General features: G+C 34.2%; 2 protein-coding genes across 4 annotated transcripts in view; one reads left to right on the forward strand and one right to left on the reverse strand.

The window, feature by feature from the left end:
• The window catches only part of Ostgamma (oligosaccharide transferase gamma subunit), a 62,376-nt gene that overhangs the window by 33,479 nt on the left and 7,100 nt on the right, over nucleotides 1-21,797 (forward strand). Inside the window, exons 5-7 of the mRNA XM_069848228.1 lie at nucleotides 566-706; nucleotides 16,286-16,436; nucleotides 20,101-20,266. Of these exons, the coding sequence (XP_069704329.1) occupies nucleotides 566-706; nucleotides 16,286-16,436; nucleotides 20,101-20,266 (458 nt within the window). The remainder of the gene's footprint in view (nucleotides 1-565; nucleotides 707-16,285; nucleotides 16,437-20,100; nucleotides 20,267-21,797) is intronic.
• The window catches only part of LOC138715379 (glycerol-3-phosphate phosphatase-like), a 181,222-nt gene that overhangs the window by 3,023 nt on the left and 156,402 nt on the right, over nucleotides 1-21,797 (reverse strand). The window contains exon 8 of one of the 3 annotated variants that reach the window (XM_069848234.1): nucleotides 13,753-15,054. The exons of 1 other annotated variant lie outside the window; for it this stretch is intronic. Coding sequence is in view for 1 of the 2 variants with exons in the window: in XM_069848232.1 (XP_069704333.1) it covers nucleotides 14,993-15,054 (62 nt within the window). In the remaining variant the exon portion in view is untranslated. Of the gene's footprint in view, nucleotides 1-13,752; nucleotides 15,055-21,797 lie in introns of those variants that run through there. One more of the 3 variants, XM_069848232.1, reaches the window with a different exon arrangement.

Raw genomic sequence — 21,797 nt, forward strand, 5'->3', positions numbered from 1 at the left:
CTTTGTAAATGATCAGCACAGATTTTATGTTAATATTGTTTATATAAAACGTGTGGCAGCAGAGTTATCACTCCTTGCCATTGAAAAAAAATTATCAGCATCAAGAAAAAGAATTAGTTAGAGATTATACATATAATCCTATTTATATAATCTGTGATGTAATAACAGATGAATGGCTGTCAACTCTTGTACTCACTTCCGAGAGATCAGCACAAATTCGTTATTGGTTAGACTACAGTGCATTATCAGTGTCGAAGAAATCTCGCATTAATGTGTATGTTTACAGAAGAAATTTGTTTGAAGTCTTTGGGTATAATGAAATCATTTCGAAATGTTTGTCACGCATGTGCTTAAACAACACTGAAAGACCCAGATTTCTTGCTTGTACTGAACTCATCTGAGAACTAGAGAAATGTGCATGAACGTATATAGACTTCTTGTATTTTATACACAGTCAAAAGTAGCATTAAAGAATTGCAGCCCTTTTTTAATCTGCGAGAATGTTATTTAAAACATGTGATGGATTCCAATAGCAACTATAACAATAATAATATATCTCTTTCAGATCCGGGTGTTCCGTCCACCTAACTATTCTGGCACTGTGGCTCTAGTCATGTTATTTGCTGTGGTAGCTGGATTCCTATACCTCCGCAGAAACAATCTCGATTTTCTGTACAATAAAAATTGTTGGGGCATTGGAGCTGTGGTAAGTATCCCATATTGAGGAAACAGAAATGTTCTACCCCTCTTTTTCTAGGGTACCCAGTCATCACTTAAAGGGAACCTTCAACTATGTCATGTTGATATTCTTTTACAAACTTTGCACACTGAAAGGTCTTGTTACAAAAAGACATACAACAAAAAATGAGCCCATTATCTATACTGTGAGGCTTTTTTTTTTTTAGGTAACATTATCTGTCGAAACAGGTTGAGTAACCTTTCCTAGGCAGATAAGCACGTGTTTTGTCTCGTATGATGTTTACATTGGCCATGGACGTTTGTAACTTACAATAACTCTACAAATAAAAAAAAAACAATAGATATAGGTTAACAATTGATCTATAAAAACTTGCACAGTTTTCAAGATAAAGTTTGAATATACAGGATAATATCATCTGTTGCTCTTCCCTCAACATCGCAGGAAAGCAAATGGCAGACAACATATACAAGGACTCAACAAGAAAAACCAACTCTAAATACACTGCTCAAAATAATTAGAGGAACACTTATAATAAATTGAATAGGACTAATGTTTTTTTTTTGAAGCTGTGATGCTGAAAATTGGACAATATGTAAATTGGAACATTAATTTAATCCAGTGGTTCCCAATCTTTTTGACTGACGACACACTTTACTGAACGCCCACGATATCGCAACACATGTATTTGTTTTTATTATTATTATTGTTAATATAACAAGAATACTTTCTTCTGGAGAAAAAGGTGGTGGAATTCAGTGTAGAATATTTTATAGCAGGCTGGGAGATGATTACTGTTCATTGCACGGGAATTTTGTTCTTTTTAATCACATTTTCGTCCAACTAAGACTTTCAAGGTCTAAGCCATTCCAGTGTGTTCCGCCAGAACAAAAGCACTAATAAGAACTTCTGTGTAGTGTCGGATATCCAGTGTTGTATATAAATCGATGTGAACAGGCAATCAAAAATTCTAAAAATAAAAAAAATATAAAACAAGCAGCAACTAGAGTGACATTAGAAAAAAACAAAGGTACCTATGTGTTAAAAATCCCAACCTATCTATACTGGATGTCCGATAAAATATTTTTATTATCATTTTTGAAAATTCACCTATAGTATTTAAATTAATGTGAAGTCTGCACTTGGTGAGTTGCACAGAGTTTCTCTATTCCTTATGATTGACAGACGAACATGTAAATAATCTTCAAGATGCAACAGTTTGTATTTATTTATTTATTATTATTATTATTATTATTATTTATTTTATACTAAATGTACATAGGCCAAATAGAAATGATCGGGACGAAATTGAAATACAAACTGCTGAGCCATTTATACCCGAACCCACGCTTTCAGAAGTCGAAATTGCTATAGAAAATCTGAAAAAGTAAAAGTCTCCAGGTATCGATCAAATTCCAGCAGAATTAATACAAGAGGGTGGAAGTGCATTACATAGTGAAATTTATAAACTTGTACTTGCTATTTGGGAAAAGGAAATTGTACCAGAACAATGGAAGGAGTCCATAATTGTACCTATTTTTAAAAAGGGGGACAAGACTAATTGTAGTAACTTTCGAGGAATATCACTTTTGTTGATGTCGTACAAAATTTTGTCCAATATTCTTTTGAGAAGATTAACTCCGTACGTAGATGAAATTATTGGGGATCATCAGTGTGATTTTAGGCGTAATAGATCGACTATTGATCAGATTTTTTGTATTCGACAGATAATGGAGAAAAAATGGGAGTATAAGGGTACAGTACACCAGTTATTCATGGATTTCAAAAAGGCATATGACTCGGTTAAGAGGGAAGTATTATATGATATTCTTATTGAATTTGGTATTCCCAAGAAACTAGTTCGATTAATTAAAATGTGTCTCAGTGAAACATATAGCAGAGTCTGTATAGGTCAGTTTCTATCTGATGCTTTTCCAGTTCACTGCGGGCTAAAGCAGATGCACTATCACCTTTACTTTTTAACTTCGCTTTAGAATATGCCATTAGGAAAGTTCAGGATAACAGGCAGGGTTTGGAATTGAACGGGTTACATCAGCTTCTTGTCTATGCGGATGACGTCAATATGTTAGGAGAAAACCCACAAACGATTAGGGAAAACACGGAAATTTTACTTGGAGCAAGTAAAGCGATCGGTTTGGAAGTAAATCCCGAAAAGACTAAGTATATGATTATGTCTCATGACGAGAATATTGTACGAAATGGAAATATAAAAATTGGAGATTTATCCTTCGAAGGGGTGGAAAAATTCAAATATCTTGGAGCAACAGTAACAAATATAAATGACACTCGGGAGGAAATTAAATGCAGAATAAATATGGGAAATGCGTGTTATTATTCGGTTGAGAAGCTTTTATCATGTAGTCTGCTGTCAAAAAATCTGAAAGTTACAATTTATAAGACAGTTATATTACCGGTTGTTCTGTATGGCTGTGAAACTTGGACTCTCACTCTGAGAGAGGAACATAGGTTAAGGGTGTTTGAGAATAAGGTGCTTAGGAAAATATTTGGGGCTAAGCGGGATGAAGTTACAGGGGAATGGAGAAAGTTACACAACACAACTGCACGCATTGTATTCTTCACCTGACATAATTAGGAACATTAAATCCAGACGTTTGAGATGGGCAGGACATGTAGCACCTATGGGCAAATCCAGAAATTCATATAGAATGTTAGTTGGGAGACCGGAGGGAAAAAGACCTTTGGGGAGGCCGAGACGTAGATGGGAGGATAATATTAAAGTGGATTTGAGGGAGGTGGGATATGATGATAGAGACTGGATTAATCTTGCACAAGATAGGGACCGATGGCGGGCTTATGTAAGGGCGGCAATGAACCTTCAGGTTCCTTAAAAGCCATTTGTAAGTAAGTAAGTATGTAAGTAATTTTTCTTCTTCTTCTTCTTCTTCTTCTTCTTCTTCTTCACTTCATGGTATGGGCAATTGCCCGTTCCGGCTTCAAAGGTCGCTCCATCTTTTCATCGCTCGTCCCTGATCTCTTCGTCCTTTTGGTTTATAATTTATTGCTTTCTTGGGAAGTCTGTAGTCGTCCATTCTCTCTACATGTAATTTCCAATCTTGTCTGTAATTGTCTATTTTATCAATAAGTGGGTATACTCCTAGTTCCTGCCTAATATCTTCATTTCTAATTCTATCCAATCTCGTGCATCCTTTTACTTTTCGCAAGAATCTCATCTCTGCCACTTGTATTTTACTAACTTCAGGTTTTGTTGTAACCCAGCTTTCACTTCCATATAAAAGAGTAGGGACTGCCATTACATAGTAGAATTTCATTTTTGTTTCCTTTCTGCTTTTATTCTTCAAAGTTCTATTAATTGTGCCACATACTGTTTGGAATGATTGTAATTTTATTTTTATATCATTATCCTTTTTGTAACTCACATCACATCCCAGGTAGTTAAAATTTGTTACTTGTTCTACTGCTTTATTATCTATTTCAATCTTAGATCTTACAGTATTTTTGCCTTGAAATGCCATTACTTTTGTTTTTGTATTTGATATGTTAAAGTTATGCTTCTGGCATATTTTATTCAGTTCATATACCTTTTTTTGTAATTTTGTTTCAGTATCTTGTATTACAATCATATCATCGGCAAATACCAGAATATTAATTTTTATTCCTCTATCAATTAAAATTCCAGGATCTACTAAAATTTTCCATTGTCGAACAATTTCGTCAGCATAAATATTAAACAATGTCGGTGATAAACTACACCCTTGTCTTAAGCCTATATTTGTTTCAATTTCTCGAGTTAAATGTTTTCCAGTATTTACGGTAATTCTTGAGGCATTATATAAACTCTTAATCATTCTGATAATGTGCTGTGGGTAGCCTTTAGATTGTAATATTTGAAATAGTTTTGGCCTGTCGACTTTATCAAATGCTTTCACAATATCTATAAAAGCCATGTGTGTTTCTAAATTGAACTCTCGGCGCTTTTCTATTATTTGCTTCACTGTGAATACATTATCAGTGCACGATCTTCCCTTTCTAAATCCACTCTGTTCTTCCAGTATCAGAACGTCAGATAAGATTTGCAGTCTTTTATTTATTATTCTTGTGAGAATTTTATAACCTACATTCATAAGAGTTATTCCTCTATAGTTTTCACATTTATTTCTATCCCCTTTTTTAAAAACTGGAATTATTAATCCAACGTTCCATTCGTCTGGAATTTCGCATTTTTGCCAGCACATATTATAGAAATGTACTAATCTTAGTTTCAAGATCAGTCCGCCATATTTAAGGAGTTCTGCTGTCATTCCATCCAATCCAGATGCTTTTCTATTTTTGGTTAATAATAGTGCTTGATTTACTTCTTCCAAAGTTATGGGGTCGATAATTATGTTATCATAGTTATTTTCTTCATTTGGCTCTATTTCGTTCTCACTTCTGTTAGTATCATACCATAATTTTCCATAGTAATCTATCCATTGTTCTTCTGATATAACATTTAGGCACGAAGTTTCCTTTTCTGCTTTATTCATATGTTTTAACACCTTATAAGCCATTTGTTGACGTCCATGAACATCATCCTCTATCCTAGATATAAAAGTATCCCAGGATTCTTGATGTGCGTCTCTTACTAATTTTTTAGCCTGGTTCCTCTTTCCTTTATAAACCTGGTACGTTTCTGCATTTTTATTTTGAAGATAATGTAAATACCATTTTTGTTTTTCTTTAATTGCTTTTTCAATCTCTTGGTTCCATATACGCACCCCTTTTTTACTTCGTATTTTCTTTTTCTTTCCTAAAACTTCAGATGCCGTTTTAATTACAGTATTTTGTATTACTTGCCATTCTAGCTTTATGTCTTCCTCAGTTGGTATTTCCGAAAGATATCTACCAAGTCTTGTTTGATACAAGTTCCTTATGCTATCTTCCTGTAGAAGGTATGTTTTGTATACTTCATCGTCTCTTTTCTCGAGCAAGTATTGTTTTTTCCATCTAGATAACATTATTAATTTTGCTATAACTAAATAATGGTCAGTATATAGATCACTTCCTCTGTGTACTCTCACATCCTGTGCTAATTTGTGTAATTTTTCGTTTACAATAACATAATCTATTAACGACCTGTATTCTCGCCTGGACCAGGTGTACTTATGAATATCTTTCTTTCTATAGAATGTATTCGTGATTTTCAAATTGTTGAAAGTTGCAAAATTCCTCAGTTCTTTCCCATTTTCGTTCAAATGATTTTCTCCATAAGTCCCAACTATTTTAGGGATGGGAAGATTGCCCACTCGTGCATTCAGGTCCCCACTTATTATGACATGATCGCTTTTGGTGCACTTGTCTAATTCCTTTTGTAATATTCTATAGAATTCTTCTGTATCTTCTTTTCTGCCCTCTTCTGGGGCATATACTCCTTACTGTCAGATGGCGTCTTTTAATTTTCAATCTGAGTGTTACAATTCTTTCGTTTACATATGCATAGCTTTTAATTTTTGTATTCCATTTTCTATCCACAAGAATAGCTACTCCGCAACAAGCTCTTTGGTTTTGTTCTACACCACTATAAATCATAGTAAAATCCTCTAGATCTTTCGTCCCTTTTAGTAATTTTTTATTTTATTTATATATATATATATATATATATATATATTTCGCTATTTTCATAGTAGAAAAATGTTGTTTCACACAAGTATAAATTTGAAAACGGCACTTCAAAATACATTTTTAGTTTATTCAGCTCATCGACTGATTTGACAAAACATTTTCGAATATAAGACACTCAGGATTTTGTTTATATTCATCGCCATGCCACGTAAAACCATATTGCAAGTATTCATCACTATATTTACGGAACACAGTACGTTTTTGTGAACCCTGAAGGGAATTTTCGCTCACATTATTTGAATTAGCACTGTTGTCATCTAACCCGGACCTTGATTCAGATTGTCTTTTTCGAATTAAAAATTTGTCCATGATAAAATCTAAATAAAGCACTTTCACCCGCTTACACATACATATATACTGAAACTGACCCATACATATATTCTGTCGATTCTAAACTGCTTTTTAACTAAGTGGGAAGAGTAAACAAATTACAAAGCATTGTTGCTGGTGTTTGATTTCATTCGAATTATCACCAGGCAGAAAAATTAAACTGAGCATTATTGCAGTTGTTCACGTTCATTGGTAAAGTCTGTCACAAAATGAAATGTACCATATCAAAGACTTCGTTGTAAAAAAAAAAATGCGTTGTAAAGAAGCTGTCTCCAAGGGGCACAGTGGTTGAGAATCCCTGATTTAATCTATGGATACAAATTTTAAAGATCCATGGCCTACATACAGAGTAATTACCTGAAATAACAAATATGGAGAAATAAGAAAGAAGAATTTAATATTCTTCGGGGTGGAAGAAGAGGGTCATGAATATGAAATGGATACATATGAGACTGTATGTAACGTGTGCGATAAGATTTTTGGTATTGATGTGAGAGTGGGCCACATTGAACAGACTTATAGAATTGGGAAAGGAAGATTTAGACCTATTTTAATATCATTCGTAAGCATGAGAACAAGAGAAATTATCTTAAGGAACTTAAGAAAATTGAGAATGACGAAAATAAGGGTTGAAAAACACGTAAACTATGAAACAAGAAGAAGACGCAAATCACTGATACCATTCATGAAAACTGCTAGAGATAAGGGACATTTTGCTAAGATATATGAAGACAAACTGAAAGTCAACGGGAGATACTATGACCTGGAGTTTTGTGAGAAGAACATAAATCATCTGGTATTTGGATTAAATAACGTGGCAGAGAAACATCAGAGGCAGACTGACAAACACGCGCAGCGGGAATCGAAAGCAGGAGTAGAGAAGGAAATCAATCGAACAGAGCAACCGACTTCAAAAGAGAACATTGGAGCTAATGTAGAATACGAGAGGAATGCAGCGGAAAATGATGAATCAGGAGCTGGATCAAGAAGGCTACACATGCAGAAAGAAGACATTGAACCAGGGAGCAAAAAACGGATCACCAAGCATAATTCTACCAAACTAGCAGACAGGGAGAAGTACACTTCTAAGAAGAGTGGCATAAAGGCTACAGCGGTAAGGAAATATGCGAATGATAAGATAAAGAAAGGTTTAAGTTGTGTAATGATGAATGAGTCTAGTGAAGAAGGGGGAGCTACTGATGGCTATGAATCATGTGAGTGGATAATAGAGGTAAGAAGAAGGAAAGAGAAGGAGAGGAGTCCAGGGTTCGGAATAATAGGAGAATCATTGAAGTGCAGGTCCGAGTGCAAGTTACGAAAGGGACTGCGGGGAAGAGAAGAAAGAAGTCGAGAATACAACAGACAACGAGAGCGCAGATGATCAAAGGCCACCAACCGTGGGTGATATTGAGAGGGAACTAAAAAAGATGTGCGAGAAAATAGATGAAACTTGTATAAAAATACAGCGAGTTATGTGATAGTTAAAGGTAAGGAAGTGCAAACTAAGACGTGTGAAGTGTAAAAGTGAACTAGAGGGAAGATCTGACTTAGTCTGAGGCATTAGATAAATTGAAAATCAATGATAAAGTGTACGTTCTCGAATGCTGTGAAAAGGATTGTGAGAAACCAGAGTTTTGGACTGAAATCGAGCAAAGCCAGGTGAATCAAGGCGCAGTGAAATGGAGGTTCAATGAACGTGAAAATATGCGTATGTCAAGGCAGCACACTAGGAAGAATGATAAAATGCGAACGACACAAAACTTCAATATCAATGAAACGAAATATGGAGAAATCTTTGATTATGGAAGGCACTAACAACTTCTAATTGGCAAGCTTTCTGACGTTGCTATACTGACGAATGCTGATTATTGCCTTGTTTATTAAACCCTCTGACAAAATGAGACATTGAAATGAGTTTGAAGTGTATCATCCTCTACTTCTTTTAGAAGGTCAATCACTGAGACAAGTGGCTAGAGAGCTTGAGGTTTCTCCTTCCATGGTGTCCAGATTATGCAACACACACAGAGAGACAGGTCAGTATTGTACAAGACCTGGCCAGAGCCGTAAGTGTAAAACAAGCCCCCAGGACGACAGATACATTGCCCTATCTGCTCTTCAACAGCATACAAAAACTGCAAGAGACCTGCAGAATGACCTCAATATGGCTTCTGGAATCCGGGTTTCAGATCAAATGGTAAGGAACGGATTAAGGAAAGAGAATATTTGTCCAAAAAGGCCTGTTAAAAACAGCGTTTGACAAATGACCATAAGGCAGCAAGACATATGTTTGCTGAAAACCGTGTGGATTGGAACCTGAACCAGTGGCAGTCTGTGCTCTTCTCGGACGAATCCAGGTATCGTCTTACACGTTGTGGTGGTCGTTTAAGTGTGTGTGGGGATGGCCAGGGGAAAGATTTTCTGTAGGAGCTGTACAGGAAATTGATAGATTCGGTGGAGGTTTCATAATGGTGTGGTTCAGAATTATGTACAACAATCATACAGACCTTGTAATTGTTCCCCAGCAACTAAATGCTGTCCAATATATCAAGGATGTTCTAGAAGAGTATCTAGTATCTGCTGCCATTGGAGTAGGCCCTGGATTTCTGTTTGTTCAGGATAATGTCAGGGCACATTCTGTGGCTGTCGCCAGGGATTTCCTAAGGGAGAATGAAATTGAGGTAATGGAGTGGCCAGCAATCAGCCCAGATCTCAACCCTATTGAACACTTGTGGAATTTTCTGGATAGGAAAGTCAGGAACCGACATCGAGCTCTACAAACCCTGCAGTAACTTGGAGATGCTCTAAGGGAGGAATGGGAGAATATCCCCAAGAGGAAATACAGAATCTCGTAGGGAGCATGCCACGAAGGTGCCAAGCTGTCATCGAATGTTGTGGAGGCCATACACGATACTAGACCTTTATAACGGCTGTTTAAGTTTGATAAGTAAGGACAAGATTCAATTTCTTATATAGTGCAATGTTTTAAAAAGTTGTTTGTTGACATTCATTTGTTTTTATTGACATAGAGATAAATGTGGCCATAAATAATATACTTTATTAATTTCATGTCTGTACCTTTATCCAATGAAAAAATATTTAAATAATTCATAGTGTTCCTCTAATTGTTTTGAGCAGTGTATTAATAATAATCAAATAAAACAATATACTGCAAAGCAAAATGACATTCACACATAAAGTAAACCACATTCAAAATTGCAAGAATTCGCAACATGATTAAATAAATACATTAGTGTCTTGTAATGTTCGAACACAAGAGAGGCAACTAATACATTAAAAATTTCGTCTTATTTACTATGAAAAACTAATTGCAATGTAGGTATGTGCTAAAATTCTTAAGCGATTAAAACATGAGTGAAGGACAGCGAATATTTTTATAACAAGGTGGAACAAACACAACAGGTCTTCTGTAGAGCAAACATCAGCAAATATCGAACTTTGCCATACTCTACAAACTGGAACTGAACATAGCACCTGTAATGCACGATGCTGGGGTATACATATACTCGTATTAGGGTGTATAAAATAACATGTGTATATACCAGAATAAGAAAGTAAATAATATATGGTTTATGAATCAACATGTAAATGATTAGTTTGTATGATAATTATTTAACAAGGAAATATTAAAACTGAATTTCAGTAATGAACATGAACAAGGTATAATGATATTGAAAATCATGGTCTTGACACAGTGTAACTAATAATATCAATAGAAACACTGAAGATAGGATATATTATCCTGAAATGCATATATTCATGAAGGGAACAAGTTGTTAACTGTATAGATCTGTAGATGTCAATATATGTAGAAATTAATAATAAAATATAATGAATGTTAAATATAGTATGTAGTCCTATGTATTATAAATGCATGATTAGATAAACTTTAAATCATAATATTTCTTCATTTTATTCTTCATATGAATAACAAAAATGGGAATTTCCAATTGAATGATGAAAACAAAGTTGCTTTTTACACCATTTCATCTAAATCAATATGCAACAACGTGGAATCTTATTCTGTCTGAAATAAATACACTTGTATACACGTTTTTGTTTGCAGGATGCCTGATACGATAAGCTAGAAGCTAGTCGCAATAGCATCCACATAGGAAGGGAGCAGGCTCTCGGAAAGTCAAATGTCCGAGTAGAGCCATTGGGCTACTCAAGCGATTTTCAAACCTCTCTCTCTCTCTCTCGCTCTCTCTCTCTCTCTTTTTCGCTCTCTCCATTATCTTTCTTTACACAAAAATTGAATAAAATCCACAACATGACAGGTTTTTTAAACTTCCCTTGTTAGTATGTCAACGGACTCCTTTTTTGCAGAGGAACAGTGGTGCACGTTTTGTTAGAGTACTTCATTGACAGGTCGAAAAGTCAAGGAACAAAAAATTCATTATGAATTTCGGCATATCTCATAGTGTTTTCATACACTACAAAAATGCTGTTTTTATCTTAAATTGTATATTTGTGAGTCTGAATGTATAAATGGCCGGTGACATTTTATTGAGATGTCATACTAACAAAAAAGTACTGTGTATTTGCGAGTGCCAGATCTTCAGTATTTTGCACAATGAGAGTAAAAAAATTTTAAATTTGAAATAACATCAAATTTATGTTTTTATTTTTTGTACGAAATAACACCGAAATTAACTACATTTTTATACCAAAATTAGAGGTGTGAAATTATGACATTAATTTTTTATATTCATAGCAAAAATATAAAAAAAGATAGCATTTTAAAATTAAAGTTATTAAATTATAACGAGGATAGGACAGAAGAAATATTTTAGATAGTAAAATGAGGATATAGTTAATAGTGAAGGGTAAAACCAACCTGTTACAGATGTGAAGCAATGATTAATGAGAAGTTGAACTAGGAAGAAGATCAAAAAAATTTGTTAAAAAAAACAATATACTAAATTAAAGATATTAGGATATAAGGAAGGAATATAAGAAATACCGTATTTGTGACATAAAAGAGATGAATATACCTAGTTAATTGGATGTGGGAGGATGGAAAGAGGTAGACAGTATTGTGGTAAGGCAGTAGGAAACTGTATTAGGAATAGTTCTTTGAATATGTTGTACTTTGTAACAAGAAGGCAAAAAAGAATTATGTGACAATGTAATGAATATAATAGTGACGCTGTATACGAAAATGTGAGGTTCACTATTACGTGATGGAATTGTTGACATGAAATATACATATATACAGTACGTACAATTGGAAATGGCGAAACGTGATCACTGTGTTACAATGTTCAGTTAAATAATTACAGTTTTGAGGATGGCTTATTTTGCTATAACAATGTAACACTGAATGAATGTTCGTGTTTAATTTGACAACTAGCAATTACTATAATTTAGAAACCAACAGTCGAAATACAGTAGCGTGCAAATTAATCCAAACACGACATATTTTTACATTTTCTGTCATTGTTGGCTTCACAGCTGCTCATACCGCTTTAATTGACATCTGTAGTACGTGTAATTCCATTGTTGAAGGTCTGTCGTTATTATTTTTTTTATAATATGTGACATTTTGCCTGTCATTTTGTACTTATAAGCATTTCAGTTGTGTTGAAGACTTAATACTGCAATCCTGTGTACATTCTGTCGTCTTCACAAATGGATACAACTCCACGAAAATGGTCTAAAATTATAACATTGGCAGAGCATTCTTCTATGACACAGAGGCAAATTGCTGCAGAATGCCACATCGGTTTGGCTACTGTTAACTGGATCATAAAATGATACAGGGAGACTGGATCCATCACACCCCAGAAAAAAGGAAACTGTGGCAGGAAAAGTAAATTAAATCCTAGACTAACTGCTGTCGACTTAACCCGCGAGTTAATGGCTACCACTGGGTCGAATATTCACGTCACAACAGTGCGGCGTAGGGTTTTGGAAGCTGGACGAAGGGCTTGTAAGCCTATTAAGAAGCAACTGCTAACCCCTGTTATGTACAAAAAAACGCTTAATGTGGGCAAAATTACATCAACACTGGACAGTGAATGACTGGAAGAATGTACTTTTTGCGATGAGTCTCATTTCGAGGTCCACAGCCACCGTGTTTCTTACGTACAGGAAGGATCCGAAAAAGTAACAGCAGCTCATCTCCAACAAGCACCCAAATACCCCCCTAAAGTAATGTTTTGGGGTTGTTTTACACATGAAGGGTCTGGAGCATTACTACCTATCAAGGGAATGATGAATTCTGACAAATATATTCACTTATTGGAAACCAGAATCGTACCCCAGCTGCAAAAATCATTTCTGGATGGCAGAGGTGTGTTCCAACAAGACCTGGCACCATGTCATACGTCTCGAAAAACTACAGAATTCTTCAACAAGAAGAATATTCAGGTACTCCCCTGCCCAGGCAACTCACCCAACATCAACCCCATTGAGAACTTGTGGTCAATTTGCAAAAGAAGAATGCAAAAAATGGATTGTTCTACAAAGGAGAAGATGATTTCTGCCCTCATTGGTGTATGATTTCGCGATGAAGAAATGAAGAATATTTGTGGAAAATTAGTGGAATCCATGCCAAATCGTCTCAGAGCTGTTATTAGGAACAAGGGAGGCCACATAGATTACTGAGGTATGTCTTAGATCCTTTTTTTATCCCGTTTGAGTGTTTTTGCATAAGTAATTACGTTGTTCGGATTAATTTGCACACTACTGTATTACAAACATCTTGTACCTCCCTTTAGCCCTTCCTGGGAACAATACTGTGCTCATTTCAGAGAGTATCAGTGTTATACTTCCTGATCCACATGCTCTGTAGCAGAACCACCTTCAGTTACAAGTCAGAGCATTGGTACATTTAGCAATTCTGTGTGGAGCCGAAATATAGCATGAGGTACTGACAATTTGGCATGATAGTGTTTTGGTTTTGCTGTCACATGTACATTTTCGACATTTATTTATACAAACGTAAGTGGATATGATTAAGATTCATAGTATTGATGTATGTAATTTATTACATAATCCGAAATGGTATTTTATTTGAGTTTCAGAATATCACATAAAGTACTTACATACAAAGACTGTGCCCTTTAAAATAACCTTAAAAAATTTTTAACATACTGTTTTTTATTGATGTACAAGGGCAAATAAAGAAATGTTACTTGTATCAAAAATAAATAATTCAGTAATGCAATAACGACATACTTTCACAGTACCCTATTCCAATCAATTAACCAATAGGTAGTAACTTGACAATGTTTTGCCCCTTTATGTGTTTAACCTCTTACTTGAAAGGCCTAGGATATCATATACGTTTTAATCTCATGTGATTATCTGTCAAGCTTTTCTATTAGTATCTCAGATGTCAAGGAAGCCAGTTTTGGTTTGAACCTGACCTGGCAGTACTATTCTCCTGAATTCTTTGTTCTAAACTTTTTCAAATATAATTTTAAGACAATATAACTACAGAAAATAAGTTAAGAATGTAAACTATGCAAAAAAATATATATATATATTATATAAACAAAGGAAACTATCAACATGCAATAAAGTATGAGGGTGTAAATACAGTTAGGCCAAGTATAAAGATCTGTGAAAAAGTGCAGAAACATACCGTCTAACATAATATGTAAGAAAACAGATCATTGTCTATTAAATATATGCCATTAGCCTAAATTCCGTGAACTTTAAGTCCTGTAAATATGAAGTGAAAAGAAACATGTTTATAACAAATTACAAATAATAATAATAATAAACAAACTTTGAAAACCAATAGAGTGTGTGTGTGCATCTACAAATGATACATGGTTCTGACATATAGCAGGCATTCTGAGCCTTCAACAAAGCTGCAACATTTCTGGTGGGATCACAGAATAGATGTTTACAATGAACCACCACCTTGAAAGTCAACTGAGTAACTTTATTGATACATATAGCAAGTGAAGTCCTACAACTTGGCTGGAACAACATTTCTGCTAGACCACAAGTAAGACTACAAAAATGTAGTTTATAAAATATTTAATATCTAAAAGAATTGTCAGTCACTTTGTCATCATTAACCGTAAAAATTTCTAAAGACTGCAGCCATTTTATTTCCATTTATTGTCTTGGTTTTATCGCCAGTATACCTTTAGTTTATACTACATAAACTATTAATGTTTAATACTACTGCAAACATAATTTCATTAACACAAACACATGCTTTTGTATTGTAGGCCTCTGCTTGACAGTTATTTACATTATTGTCGACCCAAGGCTTCGGCTTTTTATGTAGATGGTTCTGCCTGTAGCAGACGAAAACAAAGATCAATATTGCACACATGTGGTTTGCAGTATGTCATACTCCACAAAAATCTTCTGGCCATGTCCTGAGGAACGAAATAAAATCTGAATAATTTATTCATATTTGAATTAAAAGAAGATTACGCATTATTCAAAATTGCTCGTATTTCTCTGAAAATATAATTTATCACTGTAATATCTATTTATAGCATTATTTTGCAATAATGAAACTTGTCTCAAAGAGTTGTAATTGTGATGAAATGTGAAGAAAACTGAAGAAAGAAAAAAGAAGCAGAAAGCATTTATTGCAATTGCGATATTTTCATGGCTATACTCGTTATATATGATATCTTAAAACACAAAAATACATCAATAAAACGCTCATATGAGTAAGAATTATACAAGTCTCTTCACATTCTGGATTAAGCTCTATGTAGATACTAAGTATAAGAATTTATGTTAATAGCATTTTTTATTAAATAAAGTAACATTCAGAGATAATAATGGTATTATCAATCAACAGGCACACTCTTTGACATGAATACTGTAATTCAGAATTAATAATAACACTTCTTACTTCCAATTTAACAAAAATAAAAGATGTTAACAGGACATTATTTTGTGAAACAGTTGGAGAGGGGCTTAAGGTAAACAAACTGATTCATTTAAAATCTTCGTAAGATAAAAAGCACCAACTCTTTTTGCAGACTATCTAATCTAGCATGCGCTAAAATGTTGTATTAATTCAAAACACATAACTCGATACTGGTACTTCTAAATATTCGACAAACTATCACAGTCAGGGAAGAAGCTGTAGAAGTTGCAGTTCTTATCGATTTCACCTTCAAGCTGTTAAAATATTTTCACTTAAATTCCCCTAAATAGTGTGCGCAGGCATGCATATGTTGAGCTTAAGGTATTATAAAGAAAATAGAAATTAAATGTATCTACTTATGGATTAAATCAACCCTGAAATTAATTCCATAAGTTTACTTAGTCATTTTGATTTGTATCTCTCTATTTCAGATTTATGATTCAAAACATTTCATATCTTCTGAGATGTAAGAAGTCGTATCCTTGCCAAACTTTTCCTTCTACGAAACTTTCCTTTATAGTTTTCCCACATTAAGACCCTTACAGTACTTACCTCGACTCTTTTCTGAATCACAAGTCCTTTTTCAATAATCTTCAGCTGTGATATGTAAAAAACAAACTTCATTTGTGCGATATTTACCAATATCTGTGATCTCGTAAGTATTCTTAAATTAAAAGAGCGTAATTTTTCTTATTTAGGATATGTTACATTTTTGTTTTCAGTTCTTCTGTTTCGCTATGGTATCAGGACAAATGTGGAACCACATTCGAGGACCTCCTTTTGTGCACAAGACTTCTTCAGGTGGTGTTGCCTACATTCATGGATCATCTCAGGGACAGTTCGTTTTAGAAACCTACATAGTTATGGTTCTAAGTATCCTTTGTTTAACACCTAATATTACACATTATGTTCATTTTTTCTTTGTTATAGGTTTAAGTTTATTGCCAAAATAGATTTCTGCTTAATAAATAAACTCACTGCTCATGCTTTTCTTTTGCCCCAATATTTTATAATAGAACCTCAGCAATAGGAATTAAATCCAGTAATCACGAACAAGTTACATACAATAGATTATTTTAAACTAACTGAGAATAATGTACTTATATCTGTATCAGCTAACTCATTCATAGCAAAACAGTTTTAGGAATTCCGTCTTTTTATAAATTAATATAAGACTATACTTTTTATTCGCGGATTAAATGCCTAGTATCTCTTCTTACTTCAGACTAATCTCATCCCTTATCTGCCAGTGTTTTGTCTTCTGTTTTGGATACACTTTGTCGTCATCATCATCATCCAAACAAGTATAAGGCCCAAGGCTCGTTACAGTGTCCGTGAGTCATTCTTGGTCCACCTTTCTTTTTTGGACGGCCTTTATGTATCCTATGTAAATCTCTCCATTTTTGTTGATACTTTATTTCTCTCCCCTTTAATAGAAAAAAAATCACATTTCAGCAAATCAAATTTATTCATACGCTTTATAACTCATAATCTTTTCATATCTTAGGCCATATGGCTTGTTATGGTCAAAATGTATAATTTCTTGCGTATCCTAGATTTACCATTCCCGTTGACATTAAAGTTAAAAGTTTAAAAATTCGGTTATTCATCATTTCTTAAAAACCTTTCCAATTCAATCTGTAATTTCTCTCTCTCTCTCTCTCTCTCTCTCTCTCTCTCTCTCTCTCTCTCTCTCCCCCTCTCCCTCTCCCTCTCTCTCTCTCTCTCTCTCTCTCTCTCTCTCTCATTGTGTAACCTTCAGCACTTAACTTTTTCGTGTTCCCCTTATACATGTCCATATCAAATGGTTTACATTCAAACAATCAGTAATTGCATTTTAAGATTCATCTTTCCTTGCATAACAAGTTCATATTTTTTTCCTCTTGTCTTAATATCATAGCTGATGTGTGTAAAAGATTAATTTTAATTGTCATATGTTTCATAACCATATGTTATTTAATCCATTCAGTTTCTTGCTTGTCACAATAACTCGTCCATCTGAAAGACGATATATATATATATATTTTTTTTTTAAGGGTTTCTTCCTTCAGCATTTGACTCCAACACTGACATGCAAGACAGCAGTATCCGTACCTTAGACAGAGCTCTTATTGGTGCATTCGTAATTCTATAATAATGCAGTTTCATTGTGATTCAGGAGTTAATAACCAGTAGCTCTCTCAATACATCTTCTCTCTATCTTTGCCATTCTTCCATCCCTCACTTCCATACACAAACAGTGATCTTGCTAACATTTTATAGATCTTGAGTCGATATTTTATAAGTTCATACTTTTAATTACATTTCTTAGTGCATTTTTATGCTATTTTCAAACTAAAATTCTCATTTTCACCACTGAACCATTCATTAACATCTCTCCCCCTGCTACAAGCTGTAGTCTTCCAGCATGCCAGAGAAATAACCTGCTTTTGCACTAATCTCTCTGTTCAACTTAATGATACATACATGTTTTCTGCCCAAGGGAAAGCCATTCACTGCAAACCCAGCATTCTCCAATCTTCCCTATTTTCCATCTTCCTCTTAGTCTCCATATAGAATCCATTTATCTTAATGTTGTCTTTCGTATGATTTCTTCTTAGCCAGTGACCTGTCAATTTCTTGTTCTTTTCCTGATCAGTTTCAGCAGTATTCTTTCTTCACCCACTCTTTCTGGCACAGCTTCATTTCTTAGTTTGTCTATTTCACATGCTCCATTTTTCTCCATATCCACATTTCAAATTCTTGTAGACATTTCTCTTCACATCGTTGTGATGTCTATGTTTCTGCCCCATACAGTGCCACACTCCACACAAAGCATTTCACTAGTCTCTTTTAGTTCTTTTTCTAAGTCCGCAGACAACACTCCTTTTTCTAAAAGTTTCATTTGCAATTCCTATCCTCTTTGACTTCCTTGCAGCAGCTCATGTTACTAAACTTAATGGTATTGCATGTAAAACAACTGCACATAACAGAGTATCATGATTGGCTCCCATGCCATGTCAGGGGCGAGCATTCAGCAATGAGACAATATAATGAAATACTAAATTTCTTGTGTCTGCCTATTATGTAATTTTTATCTATACAAATTTGTAGTTATTCATTCATAGTTTTCTGCCCGAGGACATGTCTTTCACTGCAAACACAGCATTCTCCAATCTTTCCTATTTTCGGTCTTCCTCTTAGTCTCTGCATACGATTCATATATCTTAATGTCATCTATCATCTGATATCTTCTTCTGCCCCGAACTCTCTCCCATTCACCATTCCTTCCAGTGCATCCTTCAGTAGGTAGTTTCTTCTCAGCCAGTGACCCACTTAATTTCGTTATCTCTTACTGATCAGTTTGAGCATCATTCTTTCTCTGTCCATTCTTACCAACACAGATTATTTCTTATTCTGTCTGCCCACTTCACATGCTCCATTCTTCTCCATATATAATAATTAATTATATTTTTATTTATAATGTGCCCAAAACAGTTAATTCCATTGTTATTAACAAAACAGTTTTTAAGAGGAAGTAAACATGCCTTTGTTATGACAACACAAGGCAAGACATTTAGTGAAGTTGAAGGAGCACTGAGGAGGCAATCATGACCGTAGATGCAGTGGGATATACAGATCACTTTGTTGTTGTGAAATTTCATTGTAAACTGAATAAAAAAAATAGTGAATTCCCTTCTGTTAGTTCAAAAACTTTTACAGCAATGACAATAAAGTGGACAATGAAAGTTGAAACTCAAAATAAGAAGAAAATAATCATTATTACAGTTATATTTTTATTTTGTCATATAAAACGAGAAATTTATTCTTCTCGGCATTTTACAGAAAACTGATTTTGAACATTACCATTTCTGTACATACTGTCGAACTCTGCTTTTACACCTATCGGGAAATTAAAATAGGAGAATGGTACATGTGTTAGGAAATTGTAAGTACGATATTTAATAAGTTGAAGTTCTTGTAACCAATGGCTTATCTTATATATTTTACAATAATTCAGAATGTTTGAAAATCACATTAGACATAAATTCAAGCTATATAAAATACATCATATATTAATAAAATTAGTTGTGCTGTAATTATTAAGATAAAACCTTGTAAAATACACATACAATTCTCTTCCTCTTGAATGCATTTTAACAATGTTCAGGGCTAACAGTTATTGAAAAATACAAATGCCAGTATCAGCTGACACACTGCAAGCAATAATTTTCAAGTTTGTCATTGGTTTCATGAATTGATTAAATTTATATTTGGCTGAAGTAAAGATACGGTTTAAAAAATATAGATTGAGTGTAAGAAGACTGAAGAACTGACAATCATTCTGTAAATATAGGGAAAACACAAATTGTTCTAATGTAAAAGTAGAGTTCGGCATACTTAATTTGCTCTTATTTCTTGTAAATGATACCTCTTGAACACTTAAAACACTTTCGCATTAGACAATGGTATCTGCAAATTAATTTTAATGACTTGACCAGATATTAATTTGATGTTCTGTGATAATGCTCTAGGTGTTACCTTAACCGATAATCAGATGCTGCCATCGTACTTGGTATGATTCTGATGACAGAAGCAGCATCTCATAAAGGAGATGTTAGAAAACGTAGAATATTATCTATTGTAGGTTTAGTGTTAGTGGCAACATTCTTCAGTCTTGTTTTATCTATATTCCGATCAAAAGCACATGGATATCCGTACAGGTAAGTAAATATTATAGTAGTTACATCTCTCTCCTTGAATTCCAAATCATAATGGTTTATACTACTATTGGTTTCTTCTAGTACAAAGCTCCTTAATCTTGGTGACATGAATTATGAGTTCAGTAAGAGTCATGGTTCGAATCTTGATGACGGTGATTAGTGATTACATTGCTCCTTGAATGATAACATTGGAGTGACCCAGCCCTCTGCTTTGTATACTAATGTTGCTAACTATTAATAGTCTCTCTGTTTCAAATTTCATTGATAATACCATCTGCTAGTTTTCTTATCACCATCATACTGTACTGTAATTTTGTTCAGAATTAAGATATATGTGAATTATTGATGTGATATTAAAAAAATATCTCTGCCGCTTTCTATGTGCATTGACACTACCAGTTTCTTTTTCATCAATTTAGAATTTTAGTTACTTTTTGACATTATGTTACTAGCTTCAAAATGTTCTGTTTGGGTTAGTTATATTATTATCTGAGTCACTTCACCTGCATATGAAATATAATTTAATTACTTCAAAATTACATAAAATTCCGATTTACTATTATTATTATTATTATTATTATTATTATTATTATTGTTTTACGGCAGGGCTGGGCACCAAGAGTGAATTGTACTCTCTCACGGGGAGCCATATGACTTCTCTTCAACCCCTTTCTTCCCCGCTGAACACCACGCAGCATTGATGCCGTGACAAATGAATATTAACCCATTAACGCCCAAGTTATTTTTTTTTTTTTAAACGAACTGAAAATATATGTCCATTTGATAAATCTAGTCCATAATATGCCAAGAATATGTTTTGTTTCTTCCACCGAGCACCAAGTAGCTGAAAATCACCCGGTCTATAAATAGACCGCTGGGCACTTATGATATCTTCGTATTCATTAGCACTAAAGTAAATATTTTTTTTATTTATTTAATGTAATATAATCACAAACGTTTACACCAATGTAAGTAAATTTATATATGACAATTTTAATATTTAATGTAATAATACAATTCTATAGCAACAATAAAACACTTTTTTTTTGTAGGAATGTCAGCCTTTATCGTGTGTGATAAGGCTCAAAGCATCTCTGACAGTGTTTTTACATCACACTTCTTGCAGAATGTTACTGGTCTTCCTTTACACCCTTCCATCCGGCAGTGTCTCTGAGAGGGTCGTTTTGCCATGAAGTGACCTCTACCATCAAATCTCATATCAAATTACACTCCTCGAGGTGATGAAAGAGGGCGCCCCATCCTCTTGCGGTTCGAAAACATCTTGAGATATTGAACAGCCAAACATCGTCAGAATTCAAGTAGGTCCAAAGAGCAGCGGCGTATTTTGCGGACTATCGGGGCTACCGGCGGTAGCCCAAGGACATTACAAAAGAAAAAGTTTATAATATAACATAATGTAATAATTTTGTATTATTAGTTTTACCATAGTAATTAAAATTAAAGTAACTGTTAGATTTATATGCGCTCTCTGCTCTCGAAAAGAAACAAGTTGTCAAGGCGGCATCGCTGG

Source organism: Periplaneta americana, chromosome 15 (genome assembly GCF_040183065.1).
Source record: "Periplaneta americana isolate PAMFEO1 chromosome 15, P.americana_PAMFEO1_priV1, whole genome shotgun sequence".
Classification (NCBI taxonomy): domain Eukaryota; kingdom Metazoa; phylum Arthropoda; class Insecta; order Blattodea; family Blattidae; genus Periplaneta; species Periplaneta americana.